This window comes from Saccostrea cucullata, unplaced genomic scaffold (assembly GCF_032062105.1).
Source record: "Saccostrea cucullata isolate Sc308-1 unplaced genomic scaffold, CSIRO_AGI_Scuc_v1 ctg743, whole genome shotgun sequence".
Taxonomy (NCBI): domain Eukaryota; kingdom Metazoa; phylum Mollusca; class Bivalvia; order Ostreida; family Ostreidae; genus Saccostrea; species Saccostrea cuccullata.
In genome coordinates, this window is record NW_026918596.1 from 71,877 (window position 1) to 92,611 (window position 20,735).

A 20,735-nucleotide genomic window follows, 5' to 3' on the forward strand; every position below is an offset into this window, starting at 1 on the left:
TTCTAAACAATAAATTAAAAACGCCCGTAATATCTTTGATAGTTTCTTATCTTTGTATTTTGTTCTTAAGCACATTTTTTATAATTATTTTGTATTCCATTGACATGATCATAGATTGACCTGAACCACGTGCTCGAAGTAAAATGTAAATTAACATGTATTTGGCGTAAACATTGCTACATGTATTCATTCCAACGATTGGTCAGTTGCTCGTGGTAAGATCCGCTGTGCGCATTTATAACAATAGCCATATAAGGCAAACAAAGGTTTGTCAGTGTCGATGATAAAACACATTTTTACCAGCGAATCGGTCACATAGTGAGCTCTTATTTTCGCCGAAAAGTATAAGATATATTGTTATTTTAACACCCCTCCTGTAGTCACCCCCTTTCTGTTGAAAATCATGAAAGTCTTTCAGAAAGATCTGGAAACATTTATTACAGGACATGTTTTCAAAAGAAACAGGCTATAGCAATAACCTGTTTACTACCAATTTTATTTATAAAACCGGTTCTACCCAATAACCTTGGAATAGATCAACCTAAACCACGTACCTTGAATTTAAATCACAATAACATTAGTAGGGGTGAAAGAGAAAGTGTTGCATTTAAAAAAAAAAACATTGAAATTAATCTCCAAATTTCATAGAAAATGATGAAACAGTTGTTGGAGTAAACTCGTTCAAATCCTATTACTTTAAAAAAAAATTACCTGTTCACGGGAAACTGTTTCTTGCAAATTCCGAAACACAAAAATATATATCCGGATTTCACAGTAGAAAACTTGAACTGAGGAGCATCTTGATGTAATCGATAAATGTCATCGTCAAAACACCCGATTCTAAAGGTCTTTTTTTCAAAATTTAAATTTACGTCGTCATCCGTGGTCGTTGCGTTGTAAAATGAATAAATTGTAAAGAATTTAGTAGAACTGACTTTTACGACACATGCGTGGTATGTATAAAAATGTCGCAATGCGGATAAATAAGACTAAACAAAGTTAATGTTCATATTTATCGATATAAAACACCTCTCGATGATTCCTACTATTAATAAAGACAGAGGAAAAACCAAAACTGGTTTTCTTTGGCCTAACTCGATGAACAGTGCCAGGTAGTCATCCAAGCAGAACAAGACCTTACCTGTGGCTGTCCAATAAGTTAACAATGGAAGTGTTCGATAGTGGTGAAATGTTTTAAGTAAGTTATAAGCCTCAAACTGACCATTATGTCAGATATTAGACTCTCCTCGGCGCTAACGCGCCTCGGGTCGTCTAATATCTGACATAATGGACAGTTTTCGGCTTATAACCATTACATAACTAGATATTTTCTTTCACTTTTGAATACCTTTGCAATTATCTATAGAATTTTAGTGGGAAGATTTTTGCTTAATTTTATATTACAATATTCTGTGTTAATCATGAGTATATCCATGCCATCTTCAAGGTCTGTATAGAAATTTAAATCTCCTTATTTGTAGATACTTGACACTATAATCAAAATTTCATTGCATGTAGGCTATCGTACAAGGCATAATACGGTTGTTTTGTTTAAAAAATATAATATATATTTGTATTTCAATGAAGCACTTATGATTTAGTATATTCATTTATTTTTTATGTGGAACTGGAATGTTTAAATACATAATGCATGATGTTAAAAATTACTGCTTAATTTTAGTAACATTATTCTGAAATGTAGTCTGTACTAAGACTTTACTTACTTTTGATAAAAATAATTTTTTTCAATCTGGTGAAAGTTTTACATTAACAATGGTTGTATATGCTCTTAATCATGAAAAATTGTAATAAATCAATATTGAATGTCGACTCCTCATAATTTTCTAGTGCATATGTGAATATACATGTATATTCTTGATATCTCAGTTAACTCTAAAAATGGAAGTTAATTCCTACCCAGGCTTAATATTTAGAGTGTTTATCTACTAGCCATATCAAATAGTTATATATGATTTGTTCATATGATTGGAAATATTTTGTTATTCTTTGTTATTGATTTCTGATAAAACTGCTGATGTCATTGTTATTATTTTGTGCCTGCATCCACATTTGTCATAAAACATTTTTATTATCTTGATTGTTAGTAATCTAGAGTAGATGTATGGAAGTTAAATTGTTTTTTATAGGCAGCTATAGATAAAGGTTAAAACTAAGGATTGTTCTTGTAGCAATTAAGTAAGAAATTAATTGTGTCTCAGAGGATTTAGAATTAGAGAGGTGTTATGTGGCATTATGGCTAAGTTAAAATATAGTACATTATGAGGCAATAGAGAGTCTTTTTTTGAGTTTTTTGTTTCAATTTAATTTCAATACTCATTGTATATCTGCTAAATACTGTAATATTTTCAATGTGATATTTTACTGTGTTGGTTTATTTTAAGTTTATAAGGATTTGTTAAAGCTATATATGCCGTATTAGTGTTTTATTTTAAAAGTAATAAATATATGTGGTGTCTCATCAAGTTATATAAGTTATATACTTTCTGCAAATAAGACAACTCCACTCCATCACTTTTAAAAGTTATGAAATGGGCAAGGATCAGCTATTTGTAAATATTAACGGCCGTCACAGTGAAAAAAATTGTGTCAATATTTTTACATTTTTTCTAATTAAATACATTTATATCTATACCTTCTTTCATTAATTTAATAAGAAAAGATAGTTGCATTTTTATTTTTTAAGAAAATCGCATCCAAATATAGGTGATCAAAAAGTGATGGGCGTTATGTTGACACATATAATGTGAATTTTTAAGTTATTTCGCGTTACAGAGAACCAAAAAAAGACCATCATATGCATGGACCTGACCACACTTTTACTTGGGACGAAGTAGACAAACTTCTATGACCTATCTGTAAAATTAATAAGGCACAATTAATCGTGACGGAGGTGACATTAATTTTTCCTACTATAGCATTTTCATCATTCGTTTTTCTGCACAGAAATCATGTTTACCGTGAGTTTTTTCTTCACTAAATGAGGAAATAACACTAGTTTTTCATTAAAAAGCAGAACAGGATACATTAGTTCTTTCTTGAAGAATTTTTTATCCTGTATAATTAACGGATGTTATATTTGACAAATTGACAATATAAACTAAGGTTGTTACGGAGGTTACATTGACGACGCTTTTTAACGCATTTCGTAAGTTTTTTTAAGAATACACACGACTTTAAATACATGCAATGAAGTTAATTTGTCAAATACAACTCCATTTAAACATTCTTTTAAAACTACTGAAAGTATTTTCATGAATTTTAAGCGCTGTGACGGATGTTACATTATAACATCCCTCACAGTTATTCGTGGAAGGGATATTTTAACTCTCTACAGCTTTGTAATTTTTATTTAGTAATTTTATTATTTGTTCTTCATTAATATACAACCGAAGTTTACTAATAAATTTTTATCTTTAACAAAATAATAAGAAAAAAATCTTGTATCAGCACAGATTTAAATTTTGACAATGGTCAAATAATAACAGGCAATCAGCCAAGAAAATCCTAAAAAGCTGGTAGCAAAGCATCTGAAAAGAAAATAAATGAGTTATACCTCTGCTAATTACCTTAAAATATAACCAAATACTCCAAATTTCATTATAATATCATCATACTGCGTAAAGAAGTAATTATTTGACCAGAAAAGGTGTCAACATGTCATATCCGTTTTACAATTTCTTGTCAACATGTAACAGCCAAATATTGTTATGTTAATAATGTACGAAGACAGGAAAAAATGCGACTTTAACAGATAAGTAATGGTAAATATAATATTTTCTTTCTATCTTATTGAAAAAAATATGTCCATAAAATTTCCTCGTAACATAATCGAATCACTGTGCTTCAGCAGTTATGGTTTGACATTGTCATGCCAGTCAAAATTTAACTGCCGAACACCAAATGTCCTCTATGATCGTAATAGTTCTAGAAAAATACTTAAACGTGTGTCAAACAATAACTATTATAGATTTTAACACATTGGAGAACATGGCTTGTCCATTTTATCAATAAATTTTATATGAATCTCATTCAGTAATTAGCGTGACGTCTGTTATCTAGTAAGAAGTTATTGACCGACAATACAAACTCGCCCACTTTGCCTCTATTTCACGTATCACGGTTGCTTTTCATGACGTTTACTGCAAATGTGTGGTAAAACTAATAGAAAAAACCGAACTGATTAGATATTCCGCATTGTTAAAGCCATTTTACGACCCAAATTACGGACGTTACGAATTTGACCGACACCTGTGCACCTTTGATAAATGTGCAAAAATTAATTATTTTAATCCTTTTACACAAACGTTATTGAAAAGAATCCGTTGAGTATGCATTAAAGTTAAAGCTAAATATAAAATATTTGTGTATTTTTAATACAATTACATTAATTTCAATGTTTAAAGTTAACCAATCATGTTGACCGACACTCGTAACGCCCGTTATTGAAATTTAAAGCTATTTTTCTCGGGATAATGATAAGCAAATAGTAATTATTTTTATCTAGAATTGTAAGGTAAACATCCATCTTTTAGAATAGTAGTATATTAATTAAAGTTAATTAAAGGGATTTTTAAAAATTACATTTTTGACACATAGGTTGGAAAATCTCTTATAAGCATGCGCAAAAATTGGACAATTTTATACAAATTTGGTAATAATAACTTTATTTCTTAAAATAAAAAGATTTATTTGTTTATTCTATCTCTTTAATATTACAAAATTATAAATACAACTTTATGAATCATAAAAAAATCATATTCTTGTTTATTTCAATTTCAAAAGTGACGGCCGTTATTATTTACAAATAGCTGATCCTTGCCCAAATATTATTTGGTAAAAATTATTTTCTCTCCGTGTCGGATAAGAAACCGCCTCTTATTGAAATATTCATGATCACGTTGTCTCGTATGATTACAGCAAACAATGGTCCAATCTCGTGAATGAACCGAAAAGCATGATGGTCTACTACGTTTTTACTACAAACACGTGAGTTAGGGATTGTCAATATTGAGAGCACCTCAGAGTTGGTTGCTTTTTGTACCTAGGAATAATCACGTGCAATTGTCTTTTCAATGGACATTTTCAGTTGGGTGAACTTCTACAGATGTCAGCGACTATGGATGAAGAAGTGTGGAAACCATGTTGTGCCAAAATGAAATAACTTATACAAACAAATGATATAATTTGATCAATCAAAATAGTTATTAGATACATTCGATTCTGCATTTCTTAATGCTTCAAAACAACAAAAAGTATTCCACAGAATATCATGTATAAATCTGCACAATATACCGAATGCCAAAACCAGAATACTACTAAATAATATACTCATATTCTTTACATATGAACCACAGTATTTCTGACACCTTGAAAATAATATAAAAAATCTTGCAAGTAGGTTATCAGCATTGGATCGGGCTAATTCGGATGTGAAATTTGGAGTTTGGCAGTAAATTGTAGTGAATGAATAAAATTTAGTATAGTGAAAGATATTGGAACCTATTTTACTTGTCAGATTTCTTCGAGCTAGTTGATTTTTATTCTAACTGTTCTATCCCCCCACCCACTTTAAAAAAAACGATACTATCTACCTGAATTAATTTTTCTTAATGGTGTTCATCGAAATGCTTGGTTGTGCCCTCAAACTGGAATAGTTTTTAGAGGCCTGGAATTCCTTGACCATTTTTATTTTATTTGCCCAACTATATCTCTAAGAAGTCAAGATGTATGGTATGTAAGTTTCATCTACATGTGTTATGTAGTTCATATTAAAAAACCAAAAGGGATTATTGACGATATCCCATTCAGGGTGTAAACATAGCAGTTTAAATTACTTTCCATACATTGTACTTGACATAAAATATTTTTTGCGCATAATGCGCTCCATACTGAAGATCCGTAAATGTTCACCCAACCGAAAATGCCCACTAGCAGTACAGCACGGGAAAACTCTAAACAAACGGACCTGTACAATGGAGTGGGGAAAACTTTAATTTTTATCATTGTTAATCATTTGTATGCAAATATGAGCATGGGATTAGTAGATAATAATGTACATAATGCATCAAGTCTTTCTGAGAGCGATTTAAAAAAAAAAACTAGCCTTTTTGAAAAACACATGTAGTATTTTATGTAGTAACCCATAAATGCATTCAATGCAACTCATTGAGCTTATTGGTCTATTTGTGTCCCTCACTGAACAGACGTCACAAAAAATATTTTCCTCGACCTGATGATTCTCGCGATGCTTTTCCCGCGCACATGCGCAGATCCAGGATAAACGTCAGTCCTTTATAAATATGCATGAGAATATCGTGTTCTTTTCCTGACCAGTACTTTGTTAATACCGAATAAAATTTCGTCGAATTTGCAAGAAAGCTTCATTTTTGGTGGCTTTTTATACTCCAGAAATTTTTGTTCGGTTTCAGCTGTGCAAAAATACTGCTTAACACGGCATACATATCTTTAAATACTAGTAGCTAATAGAGGGGGTGTACTAGTATTATGGAGAATTTTAAGAAGACTGGGTACTTGTTTTTGCTTGATCAGTAGGTTACATAATTACTTGTAAAAATGTCACACATGTTCATTATACTATTTGATATAATATATCTTATTATTGGAGTTTTATAAAGAGACTTACTTTTACAATCGACGACTGACTTTTACAATCCATACATAGACCAACTTCATTACTTAAAATGTAAAAGTCAGCTTTCGAATGTAAAAGGAAGTCTTTTCATAAAACTCCATTTGTTTGTCAGAAACATACATTTGTCTCATTTACATTCTAGATGACTCCAGATCGTTTAAGTGTAACTTTTTTAACTTGTAGATTTCTCTCTATTGACATAAATTATATAAATTGCTACTCCATCAACAGCATTTAGATTTTTATATTGTCTAGAAGTTGCTAACTTTATAAATGCAATTTATACTTTATATGAGTGTATAATTGCATCATATAAGACTACTTAATGAATGAAATGTGAAGATTATGAACAGAAAAAAAGTTCATTTAAACAATACAAGATATGAGTGGTGCCTTCTCGACCCATGATAACAGATGGGTTCAGGTGAGATGGAGGACTAACCATCCCCTGTCAACTGGTTACACTTTCTCTGTGCTCTAAGCATCCCCTGTCAAACTGTCACACTTTCTGTTTGCTCCGTATTATGATTGGGTAAACAAAACAACTCTTTAAAAAATTTGCATTGTTCAAAGCGACAGCCCGGCTACAAAACGTAATGCCTTTTTGGTCAAATTTAATATAGTATTATATAAGAAATACATACGGTTGATATTGACTAGTTTGCATGATTGACATTGAAGTAGATGTTTTCGGTATTTATCAAGACTTTAAAGCAATATGAGCTGCATTTTTGAGAATTTTATTTTGCTAGTAAAATGTGTTATTATGATTAATCTGTATGTAATCTAAATCCTTATGATCAATAAGACCAAAATAAAGTTTAAAAATGTTTCAAAAGAAATATTTCTGTACAACCGAATATACAGCATTATATAAGAAATCATTATTGTACAGGACGACAATAATTCAATTTTGCTTCAATCAAAGCTTATAAAAAGTTCTTCCATAGCAATATGAACAACAGAAGTTTAAAAACGTTCTGTTTTCCGTGATTGAAATAGTTAATTACAATTTTGAAATATTTTTTCCGATGTCAAACATGCAGCTCATATTGCTTTAAGGAGTGCTCAGAGTACTCCAAAAATTATTGTATTGCTCTCAGTATTATGGGCAGAACAAATATGATTGTTTAATGTCTTCTATCTTTTGTAACAGTTTCAGTTTCCCTTTGTCTTATGAACTCATGCTATTTTATTTTGAAGAAATATAATGACGTTGATGTTTATTTCAATTAGTTTTTTATTTTATCCATCTATCTTGAAACGTTATTGTTTTTCATAAAAAAAATTGCATGAATTTTTACTTTATATGTCAGTTCGAGTTAAAAATCATAGCAACTTCTAAACATTATATGAGAACCATGGTAAAATTCTATTCATATTACATGTACATTCCTGTATGATTTTTAAAGGCGGATTGACAAATTCTGGGCATACTTGAGGCGGAGACGGAATTTTCGAAAAGTTACTCCTCAGTAGAAGAGACGTCTTTCAGGCGTCGTTTCTAATTTCCGGGCGTCAATAGGCAAGGTAAGATTTTCCGGGCGTAAAATGGCAGGAAGATAGAAACAAAAATTACGCCTGGAACTTTCAGGAGAAGTAAAAGCCTCTGATTGGTCAATTTAATTATCAATTAAGGGTCATATCAGATAGGGGGTTAAGTTTCAATTTGATCATGAACGAGGGAATTTAGTGTGAGTAAAACAGGAAATGCAGATATATCAATGTTAAGGCTTTTACACTTCTTCCGGATGGCACGGTATCTGGTGGAAGGTGTGATCATTAATATCTGGTACCTATTTGAGTAACTTTGATTAGGATAATGTACAATGACATAGTTATAACTTGTTGACCCTAAAATTACTTTAGATATTTGAATTTCCTTGCACACATTCTGAAAAATAACAGTCTGATAGAGGCTGCATTGAGGCATGAGTAAACTACAGTAAATGAAGAACTGTATTGAGTAACTAAAATGTTTCAATATGATTACTGAAGTGATAAAATGTATTGGTATTGTAAAAAGTTTGTTTAATTCTAAATACACACTCAATCAGTGGTGTTTTAATGTCCCTTACACAAAATTTATGTTATATTTCTATACTATGTTTATGACCTGTCGTTATGTTTTCTTACAATTCAAAAAGCTGAATTTTTAATTTTAACATTGTAAATTATAATCTAAATATTTTTCTTTGTTAACATGGTAAATATATAGGTTTTTAGGTCACAAAGTATTATATAATAAATAGGACATTCCAGACGTAATTCTATTCCAGGCGTCAGTTTAGTTTCCAGGCGTAATTTTTTTCCGGGTGTCATCCATTTTTCCGGGCGTAGCTCATTTGCATTTTTCGCCTCAAATTCCTGCCTGTTTCCTCTTGGTTTCCTCTTGGTTTACGCCTGGAACCTGTGTATGACCATATATGTAGAGAGAAAAAATGACGCCCGGAATTCCCTCTCCAAGTGCGCCTCAATTCCCCCAATATTCCGGGTGGAACATTTCGTACAGATTGTACCTCATTTAATGAAATATCTTTCACTGATAAATATTGATAATAATATAAATATTCATTATCATCCTAATATAAGAGATATTAGTATGACATACTGTCAAGTGAATGTTCATTCAAAAATGATTAGTTTTCTGTAATTGTTGATTTGAGTAAGAATTTTTTTCTTCATCTTTGCATGGAATAAGTTCTAACTCATATAACAGTAACAAGGTAGTATTAATCTGATCCATTGATCATGATGACAGAAAAAGTTGTTTCTGAGAAGTCTGAGTACAGATGACTTCTATCATAGACTTGTATCCAGACTCTGTCCCCCACCAGTAACTGGTGGACAACAAGGTTGGAGGCTGACTGGTAGATGTTGATAATAGATGTTCCAAGCCAAGCCATGAATCTCGCCTTAACTGAACCATTAATCATCATTTTTGTCCTAGAGGATTCATTTTCTGCTGCCATATTAGTACAGAATATGATGTACAGTCCAGCCTTTGGGGCGGTAAACACTCCTGTTGTAGGGTTGTATCCTCCTCCTACCTGGTATATGACTGTTGGGAATTTAACTGTTGCTCCTATTGTATAAGTATGTCTACCATATTCTCTTAAAATTCCAGCTGTAAAAGCTACATTGAATTGAACACCTAAAAATACACAAAACATTAGTCATATTAATTTGGTATAATGAAATTGTATATCAGGAAAATCAGCACATGCAAAATTGATGCACTCCGTTACCTTAAAAATATAGTGAAGTCATGCAGAAATATAATATTCAATTTGCTTAATTCAGACAGACCAACCAAACATGTGTGATTTAGATTGATGTAATTTTTTTTTCACCAGTACACTTGCAGTTCGATTCACATGATGAATTATATTATTCAACATGTCGATTGCTGTCAAATCAAGGTTCACACAACCTTAATAATGGAAGAAAGAAGTGTTTAGAACATGTTTTTGTAAAAATTAGGTATGAGCATATGTTTGTCAAATTGTTTTCTGTTAATATGAAATGTATTATTTTATAATGCCTATTTAGCAGAATATGCATTGAGAAGATGAAAAAAGGCTGATTCTAGAAAACCTCATGCCTTTGATATTTATTTGGTTTTCCTTGAAAAGAGTTTTTGTTTAAAGTTCATATCCATAGCAAGAACACACAATTAAGTACCGGTATTGATGATTTATATATATGGAAAGAATGATCATGCATTGAATAGAACTTATTTTTAGGCCTTTATTTTTCAGGACTCTTAAGGACAGATGATATAAACAATTTTTTTCCTTTGAGGAGACTTAATATCATGTCACAGGTTTAGAAAAGAGGATAATCCCTAGACTTTTTTCTCCTAAGAGCTTGAAAATGAAATTTACTTGGAAAATATTAGTAATATTTCAATATAATTACAAATATGGACGAAACACACTAAGTACAGGTTTACAGATGAAAAAAAAATTCAGAATATGTTATCTTGAATTGGGGCTAAAACTGTAATATGACATTTAGAAAAATGTACCAAGCCAGGTGGATTTTATGAGAAAAAGCAAAATGGTAAAATTCAGCCTATGTGATATTGCTGACTTTCAAAAGTCTCTCAACAAAATTCACTCTTAAGTTTTTGGTCTTTTTTAACAAAACTGAAAGAAAAATAAAAATATACGTACTATTCTTATAATGGATAATTGTATCATTAAGTTTGGTAATATCAGTTTGCTGTAAATTTGTTAGAAGCGTTTGGATCTCACTCTTCATCCGTTTCTGTTGCGCATCCAGACTAGAAAGAGATGACGATAGCCTTTCTGTGTTATTGTGTACATCCAACAGAGAAAGTGATAAGTTTTGTATTGTCATTTTCTGTTGCTCTTCGTTTTTCTTCTGTTGTTGCATGAGATTGGAAAGTGCATGGTCAAGGATTGTCATGTTGCTGTGTACATCCAAAAAAGAAAGTGATAGATATCGGTCTCTTAGTTCCAGGTCTTTGACTGTGGCAGATATATTCTTCATCATCTCCTGTTCTCTGACTCTGGCTGTCTGCTCTATTTTAAAGGTTAAAATGCTTTCCATTTTTCTTAGATCTTCTGCTGTTGTCATATTTCGTTGTATAAGCATGGAAGTAGAGTTCAAAATCTTAATCTGATCTTTCAAAATTATATTCTCTTGGAGCAAAAATGTTGATGTTGAATTCAGTTTGTCCACTCTTTCTTTCAAAATTTTGTTTTCACTTTCTAAGAGCGACATCTTTATTAATTTGGGCTGTCTGATTCCATTGCTTCAGGGTTTGAATATCTACCTCTAATAACTTTTGCTGTTGTTCAGATTTCTGAATTTCTAGAGCTTGTTGTTTCTGATCCATCAATATAGAATCCAACACTTGTTCCAGATGAAGAAGTTGTTTGTACACATCAGAATCGGAATGTCCATTAGTTGATGAAGAAGTACCATTGGTTTGTCCATGGAACAACAAACTCTCAGCTTTCAAAAATGTGCACAGAAGTACCATAAAGGTGCTTGTAATCCAGTGCATTTTGGTGATTTGTGGTAAAACACAAATGGACAGGATATTAGGGGTGGCGTGGCTTTATCATATAATGTTATCATATGATAAAAAAAGAAATCAGCTAGATGATCAGTGTTATCTTTAACCTGTATATTTAGATAACTAGTTGTTATTCAAACATTGCAAATAGCAATTAACGGTTAATTTATTTTGAAAAAGAAAATGCACCAAAATACCAAATTAATGTTCCTTGAAAAAAAAAATCAGATTAAATATAAGACTGACCCATTAAGCCAAGGCACAAGTAAGCATTTAATTCTAATAGAAAATTTACCATTGACTGATGTTGTCCTAACTTTATACAATACCCCCCCCCCCCATCTTTGGCACCACTGGGCTATGGTTCTTTCAATAAAACTAACAGCTAAGAGTATCTTTACCATGTGCATTAGATTTAAGCATTTAGGTGTTGGAACTCGAAGGCCTTAAACCCCCCTCCCTCATTTTTTTGCAAAGATAGATATAATATGGGCATTGAAAATTGAGGCTTATACCTTTTTTGTTGGTTTAGCCCCCTATCAATTTACTTCTGATGCCTATGTTAAGTTTGATCAAATGAAAGGTTGTGCCCCATTTAAAGGGGTAATGACTATAAAAAAGGGTGGGTATCAAAATATTTTCCAAGAACCACTGGTCAGGGTAAGAACAAAATGAGTTTCCTGACACAGTCATTAGTGGGAATTCAAGTTTCTTCAATTTGAAGCTTTCTAGAGTAGAGTGGAGCTGTTGACATAATATTATAATGAACATTGATCCCTTTACCAAAATTGTGAAATCCATTGATTGAAATAAATGACACGGGATTTCAGAAGCAATCTAAAACATATTTTGTATTTCTTAAGAATACACACTGTACAGTGCAACCTTTAACTATTTGAGCAAGTAAGTATATTGAGTTGTGATTTGATTACATGTATCAGGGTGTTTGTTTATATATTGTAGAAATCTCCCAATGCTCCACCATTGAGTCTTGGTTTTTGGAATGGAGACATAGATTTATGCTACAAAGATGGAGCTATTCCTTACAACATATTTCCTTTTGTAGCCTTAGAGTTTGCTGAGAATTTGCAACAGTCACTCAAAATCATTGTAGCTCCACAGGTATAGATTTTTAGAGGGCATGATTCAGTGAAAAGAAATGTGTAACAGCATTGTACAGACTATTATGAGAAATCAGTAAATAAAGTATTCTAGGTATTTGTCCTCTATTTGTCTATTTATGTTCTTTTGTCCATTTTCAGCAATACATTAAATCTGTTGGGAAAAAAGATGACAACAATCCAGATGAAATATGATTCAAGCTTGGTATTGCAAACTCCACATCAGGTATAAAGTGGCATAAGAAAAAAAATACAAATTATAAGATACAGTGAATGATTTATTTTCCATACATGATTGAATTTCAGCTACTTTATCTAATCCTATAGCAAGAGGATGACATTTGAGTAAAACTCCTTGCTTAAGGATACTTAACACATCTAAAAATTGATGCATGGATTGATATACATTTTTTGACTGGTTTTGATTTGAAACGACATACATGTAAATAGTAAATCCCTGAAATATAAAGAAATCATAAGTTATCCTTGGTACTTAGATATGAGACTTTGTTTTGCTTCCCATATAATTACATTCAAAATTGCGCACAAATTTTTAACCTTACGACAAAATCTTATAGAATTTCCCCAATATACTTGGAAAACATTATTCTCGTTACCAATTTAAATGTAAATCTATGAGAAATATTGCTGAAAAAAAGTTTGTGTTCGTTATCCTTAAAACAGTATCGAATTTACCTTTTATTAGTCAATGATAAAATAAAGGTAAATTAATTTTTTTAAAACATGACTCCTGGATAAACCACAGACTCTAGAGTTTATTGGAAAAAAAATTAGATGAAAAATTGTGTAAAACGATCATGAAGATCCAATAGCCTCTTGCTAAAAAATTAAAACAAAATATTGTTACTGTCAGATAAATAGCAAAAATATTGCTCATAAAACAGGCACAGTGATTGGAGCGGTGAAAATGGAGGAGTTTTACGTGGTTTTTGATCGACAGAACAACAGAATTGGGTTTTCTGACACAACATGTCCTGCAGTGGCCCAGATGTATAACAAGTCACATGTGTCTGGACCTTACAAATTTTCAGGTCAGTATGCAAGACTTCATCTCTGATTAACACCACAGATTCTAGTGTGTAATTGTAAAGGAAAGTGTCTGTCCGTTCACAATTCATGGTAAAAAAAATATATAGTTTGGGTATGATTTGAATGAAAAATTACATGTATCAGGAAAAAATGTCAGTAAGGTTGTGAAAGGACAAGGTATGGTAATGGTCGAATCTGGCCTCTTATTTGGTGTAAACATCAGAGCACAGTTAAAACTGTGATATATTAGTTTGTAGTTTAGAACTTAAATTAATGCTTGTTTTAAAACCTGAACTGTTTTTGATTTAAAGCTTACACATGGGTCACAAAAGGGCGCAGAAGTGGGACATTTACCCAAATTGCCACAATGCTAGTGGAATTCCATCAAAGTCGAAATACTTTTCACTTCAGGAAACACAAAGCACAAGCTTACCTATTTTGTTGATCCTCTAGCAGGGTTTGCTCTGACTGGACAGTGCTCTAGCCCATCTTAACCTGTATGCAGTGTTGTAGATAAAATTTTCATCTCATATACACTGAACCAAACTTCTAAGTGTTCACCTAACATTTTTGAAGTTTTAAAGAACAAATGCAAACAATAAACTATTTCTTTAATTCAGGGTTAATGATACATATTTAAGTTCGATGTTGCGTAAATTTCATGTAAGTATCTCGTAAGAATTTTTAGCAAAGTGTCTAGGAAATGATGTACCCTCAAAATGAAAATCCACTCAAAAAAAACCTCGATGGAGTAAGACCCACTATTCGCTCTAATACTGCAAGACAATCGTTATTGTTGGATACCATGTACCCCTTAATAGAAGATTGACCCATCTGCTGCCACACCTACATGTACTGCATAGATCTTTCCAAACCATTAAAAATTGTGATGAAAAGGGGGGGGCTTTGACATTTCTTCTTAAATCCCAAATGTGTTCAAAGGGATTCAGTTCCGGGAATTTGACAGTGTATCGTCACACAACTGCCTTTCGGTCAATATTCTTGCGTGTTTAGCACGTAAGTACGCCGCTTTAAGGATAATTCAGACTGGTTGAATGATATACGACTGCCACTAGAACCGATTTCGTATTATTTTCGTACGATTGGAATGGTTTGTTTCCAGGCTTCTAAGATTTTTCCAGGACACTCTAACACTCTTTTAACCTGTTGTGACGCGAAATTTTCCCCTCAGAAGAAGACTAAGGTCACTTCTGGTGTGGTTAAATTTGCCAAAAACTAGCAGATTGTGATAAATTAGTGATGAAAAATGATCACAGCCTACAGAAAAATGTGTTTAAATGGGTTTTGATACTGTTTGATAATTTTTAAAAGTAATATCAAGTACAATTAAGCAATGAAATAAAAGTGAATAAAACGTGGTGCAAAGATGGTCCAGATATCAACATTCCAACGGCTTTACTTTCTATCTCAATGGTCATTTTGCCAATATTTTGTTTTTTTTTAATGAAACCAGTTTTTAAAATTTGATAATGATTACAAAAAGATGCTTGTTACACAAAACACGTGCCACAAAGTACAGATTTATTGTTCTTAACCTTCGTCACGCAACATTGGTTTTCATCGATGATTTTGAATTTTCTTTCTACAATTGTTGAGAAGACTCATTTGTTGTAATAATTTGATAATATCATACCATTCTATTAAGTAGTTTGTAAATAAATACATTTATGAAAGTGAACACTTAGAAGTTTTGTTAAGTGTATATTACATTCTTTTTGTATATAATTGTCACCATTCTTATTCCAGGGTCAGTTGAAAACTGTGCCTATGCCAAACCAGAGAAATCCAACCAAACCCTGATCATTGTGGCGTATGTATTAGCGGGGATCTGTGGAGCCTGTATTCTGCCTTTGTTTATTCTCTTTATTCAGTATCAATGGCGGACGTTTAAGTGTTACGAGAAAATAAAGAGACAGAATTCTGATGGAGACTCCAATGACTTAATTGACAAACTAAACGGTTCTTAATTATATGTAGATGATTTTGTCGTGATAGAGTCTTCTAGTGATGGGAGTTAAATTTGTCTGTGGTAGAAAATAACTAGATATTCTTTTTTAACATTGAATAATTATCTATAGAATTGTAGTGGGAAGTGTTTTGCTTAATTTTATCTAAAAAGTTATTACAATATCCTGTGTTAATCATGAGTATATCCATGCCATCTTCAAGGTCTGTATAGAAATTAAGATCTTCTTATACTTGACACTAAAATCAAAATTTCATTTCATGTAGGCTATTGTACAAGGCATAATATGGTTGTTTAATCTTGAAAAATATAGTTTGACTAGATATATTTCAGTGGAGCAATAATTATCATGATTTATTAAAATATTCTTTTTTATGTGGAATGGGGATGTTTGAAAATGTAATGCCTGATGTAAAAAAATACTCTTTGATTTTTGTAACTTTTTAATCTTTACAAAGACTTACTTAGTTTTGATACAAAATAAATTTGTTCAATCTGGTGAAAGTTTCACATTAACAATGGTTGTATATGCTCTGAATCATGAAAAGCTGTTATTAATTAATAGTGAATGTCGACTCATCTTAATTTTCCAGTGCATATGTGTTGTATAAGAATGTATATTTCTTGATTTCTCTGCTAATTCTATTATAAATGAAGTTTACAAACTGTTACCCAATATTTAGAGTAATTATCTACTGGCCATTTTAAATAGTTTTTAATGGTGTATTCATCTATTAAGACATTTTATGTTGTATTATTTTTTTTTTGTTATTTGATTTCAGATAAAACTGCTGATGTCATTGTTATTATATTTATTTGCTTGAATCCATATTTGTCATAAAACATTTTCATTCTCTTGTTTGTTAAAAATATAGAATAGATTTACAGGAGTTAACTGGTTTGTGATAGGCAGCTGCAGATACTAAGGATTGTTTGTGTAGGAATGACGCAGGGCATTGTTTGGGGCTCATTGGATTTAGAATTGGAGTTGAGTAAACGGGGCATTGTAGCTAAGCAAAAAAATATAGTGCATTATGAAGCAATAGAGGGTTTCCAAATTCTGCTCTTTGATATATTGTTCCAAATTATTTTTAATACTCGGTGTACATCTGCTAAATATTGAAATATTTTTCATTGTGATATTTAGTATTGGTTTATTTCTAGCTTATAAAGATTTGTTAGAGTTAGATAGCAGATAGAGGGACATATTATGGAGAATTATAAGTAGATACCATGACTGTGTAACTGTTGCTTGATCAGTGGGTTACATAACTACTTACAAAAATGTCACACATGTTCATTATACTATTTGACGTAATATATTTTAATATTTGTATGTCATAAACATTCATTTGTCTCATTTACATTCTAGATAACTCCAGATTGTTTGGTGTAATATTTTTAACTTGTAGAGTTCACTCTACTGACACAAGTTAATAAACTCTACTTCATCAACAGCGTTGTAAATTCTTTGTGTTGTCTTAAAGTTGCTAACTTTATAAATACAATTTATAATTTATAGTGTGTTTATAATTACATCACAATACTAAATGATAAATTAAATGTCAAGAGAATGAACAGTGAACAAGTCTATTTAAAGAACACAAGTTATGAGCAGATTCAACAAAAGAGGTGGAATCAGGTGTGATGGAGGAGTAAGCATCCCCTGTCAACTGATCAAACTCACTGTTTGCCCAATGCTATGATGTGATATGAAAAAATCTGTAATACTGTAGATGCACTTTTTTTCCGCGGGGTCATTATTCCGCGGAATCTCAATTTCTGTTAATCCGCAGGTAGAAAATTACGCAGATTTTCTTGACGGTCACTTTATGCCTTACATTTATTTTAAGTTTGCTTGGACAAATTTCCGACCACGTACTTAGTGTAAATTAATACCACGCGGAAAAAAGTACTTCTACAGTAACTGTTTTACCGGTAATTAGCATAAATAATTGCAAAACGTTCTGTATAATACAAATTCACCAAATACATTTATCGTGTATATCATTAGGGAGTAAGGTCAAAGGTAATATCAGCAGAGACATATATTATGTCTTTTGTAATGATCGAATTGGATGGAGGCAATATAAATCTAGATTAGAATGAGATAAATTTGCAGTACTACTTTCAATTTTACGATCAGAAAAATACAGTTATTTAATTTAACGTCTTCTATCTTTTGTAACAGTTTCAGTTTCCCTTATGATTTCAAGCTACAGTGGCGTGCCAAAAGTGAAGATAATTTTATTTTTTCTATATATTTCATTGAAAACAACATTTTGTAAAATCATAGGTAAATGGTCAATTTTTGTCCAATTTAATTATCTATTTCAGTACTTAAACCAGAAAATGTGTAGTTATCTTTCTTTAAAAAATCATTAAACATTTAATATGTAGTAAAATATAGTTCATCACTAAACATCAGTTCTAAAATTCAAGATCAATGTTGACTATATAATTCATTGTGAGTATATGACTTAAAAATTCATGTCACACTTAAATTACAATATTTTTAGATTATCAATGCTTATCAGATAAAAACTATTGTTTTTTTGAACTACAAAAATTTCTTGGATTATCAAGGAATTTTTTATAAAATCTGTCAAATGTTATCATACCAGCGATTTTACAAAATATTGTTTTCAATGAAATATATAAAGAAAAAATAAAATTATCTTCACTTTTGGAACACAACTGTATTTTATATCGAAAAAATATAACGATATTGATGTTTATTGCAATTGGTTTTTATTATATCCATATCCATCTTAAAAAAGTATTGTTTCTGATGAAATATCTTTAACTGATAATTAATATTGATAATGAAAATTAATGATATAAGTATTCATTATCATCCTAATATGACAGGCATCAATATGATATACTGACAAGTGAGTGTTCATTCATAGATCATTAGTTTTCTGTAATTGTTGATTTGAGAAAGAATTTTTTTCTTCTCTGCATGGAATAAGTATGAAAGAGGTACGTGTTCAAATTCATATAACAATGAAAGTTAAACCAATAACAAGGTAGTATTAATCTGATCCATTGATCATGATGACAGAAAAGGTTGTCTCTGGAAAAACTGAGTACAGATGACTACCTTCATGTACTTCTATCCAGACTCTGTCTCCCACCTGTAACTGATGGACAACAAGGTTGGAGGCTGATTGGAAGACATTAGCAGATCCACTAACGTAAGCCATGACTCCTGCCTTACTAGAACCATTAATCATTATTCGTGTCCAGAAGGTTTCATGGTTGTATGCCACATTAGTACAGAATATAAGGTAGAGTCCAGCCTTCGGGGCAGTAAACACTCCTGTTGTAGGGTTATATCCTCCTCCCACCTGGTATATGACTTTTGCAAATTTAACTGTACCTGTATATGTATGATGCTTATCATACTCTTCTAGGATTCCAGCTGTGAAAGCTACTCTTGATTGAACACCTAAAAATACACCAGATTTTAGAGTGCGGTTCTATTTGGATTTGGTAAATTAAAATTTCATAACATGATAAAGCTGTGAATAACTAATGTAATAAATTACTATTCATGCATTATAGGTTATGTTTAGCCTACTAAGAATAAATTAAGTAACTTGCATTTATTTAATAAATAACATCTTTGATCTATTTTTCCTAAAAGTTTGTGCTAATATTTGTAAATCTTAAAGTTTCTTTTTTTGGTCATTCAAGAGTGTGAAAATCTAAAATTCACAATCATGTAAATGTTAAAACATTTGAAAAACTATGAATGTGTGAAAAATTTCATTGAGTTGCGGAGAGCAACCATTTTACACATTTTACACATAATATTGTCCTGAGGCTAGTGCCCCCACAAACCATTTAGCTTCCTTCTGTTAAGTTCCTTACTTAAGTAAAACATTATGCTTTACTTAAACAGTAACTTGGTGCTTTTATTTTTATCAAAAATTTCTAAATTTACCAGAGTCTACATATTATTTGAAAATATGTGAAATTGCATAGTTCAATAATTTAACTATCTCCGTCGGTAAACTATTAAGTTTGTGTGCTTAAATATGAATCAATACAACCCTCACCTCTTAATCCAAACAAATTAATTGCTATATGTTCTAATCTAGCAACTGAAACATTATACTAGTATACAAAACGTCTAGTATACTTTGAATATGGGTTTCTGCTCTATTTGAAATAGTAAAAAAAAAAACCCAGTTTTCAACATGGTTTTTAAAATAGTTTTTACAATATGAGAATACTGATATATCATATGACATCATTTAATAGATAAGTCAACTAGCACAAAATTTAAACATTAATTTTCATTAGATATTAAGTCACGAAACGCCAAAGTTATTTGTAAAGCCATGTCATCTAAAATTGAAATATTAATGTTTTCAGAATTCCACAAGGCTAAATTAGGCCTTAAGTATAACTTGCTCTTTTATTACTGTTTGTACTTTTCGATCGAAAAGAAAGAAAAAAAAATCAGAGTATACGTACGATTCTTAAGATGAGTAATTGTATCATTCAGTTTGGTAATGTCATGCTGTTGGGAATTTGTCAGTGTTTGGATCTCACTCTTCATCTGCTTCTGCTGAGCCTCCAAACTGGAAAGGGATGACGATAGCCGTGCTGTGTTATTGTGTACATCCAAAAGAGAAAGTGATAAATATCTGTCTCGTAGTTCCAGGTCTGTGATTTTGGCACAGACGTTCTTCATCATTTTTTCTTCACTGTCTCTGATCGTCTGCTCTATTTCAAACGTTAAAATATCCTCCAAACTTTTAATGTCCTCTGAAGTAGACATATTTTGTTGGATTAGTGTGAGAGAAGTATTTAAAATGTTGACCTGTTTTTGGAAATTAA

The 20,735-nt window shown here is 31.4% G+C and overlaps 2 protein-coding genes and 1 pseudogene across 2 annotated transcripts; 1 reads left to right on the forward strand and 2 right to left on the reverse strand.

Moving 5' to 3' along the window:
• Positions 1 to 17,336, forward strand: part of LOC134268344 (beta-secretase 1-like) — a 40,591-nt pseudogene extending 23,255 nt beyond the window's left edge.
• On the reverse strand, positions 9,404 to 11,705 carry LOC134268282 (uncharacterized). Its single transcript, XM_062750519.1, has 2 exons — positions 10,852 to 11,705; positions 9,404 to 9,827 (listed from the first exon to the last, which is right to left on the reverse strand). The coding sequence occupies exons 1-2, from the start codon at positions 11,423 to 11,425 to the stop codon at positions 9,406 to 9,408; spliced, it is 996 nt and encodes a 331-aa protein (XP_062606503.1). The 5' UTR covers positions 11,426 to 11,705; the 3' UTR covers positions 9,404 to 9,405.
• Positions 17,337 to 18,875: 1,539 nt separating the features above from the next.
• Positions 18,876 to 20,735, reverse strand: LOC134268296 (EMILIN-1-like). Its single transcript, XM_062750542.1, has 2 exons — positions 20,370 to 20,735; positions 18,876 to 19,335 (listed from the first exon to the last, which is right to left on the reverse strand). The coding sequence occupies exons 1-2, from the start codon at positions 20,674 to 20,676 to the stop codon at positions 18,920 to 18,922; spliced, it is 723 nt and encodes a 240-aa protein (XP_062606526.1). The 5' UTR covers positions 20,677 to 20,735; the 3' UTR covers positions 18,876 to 18,919.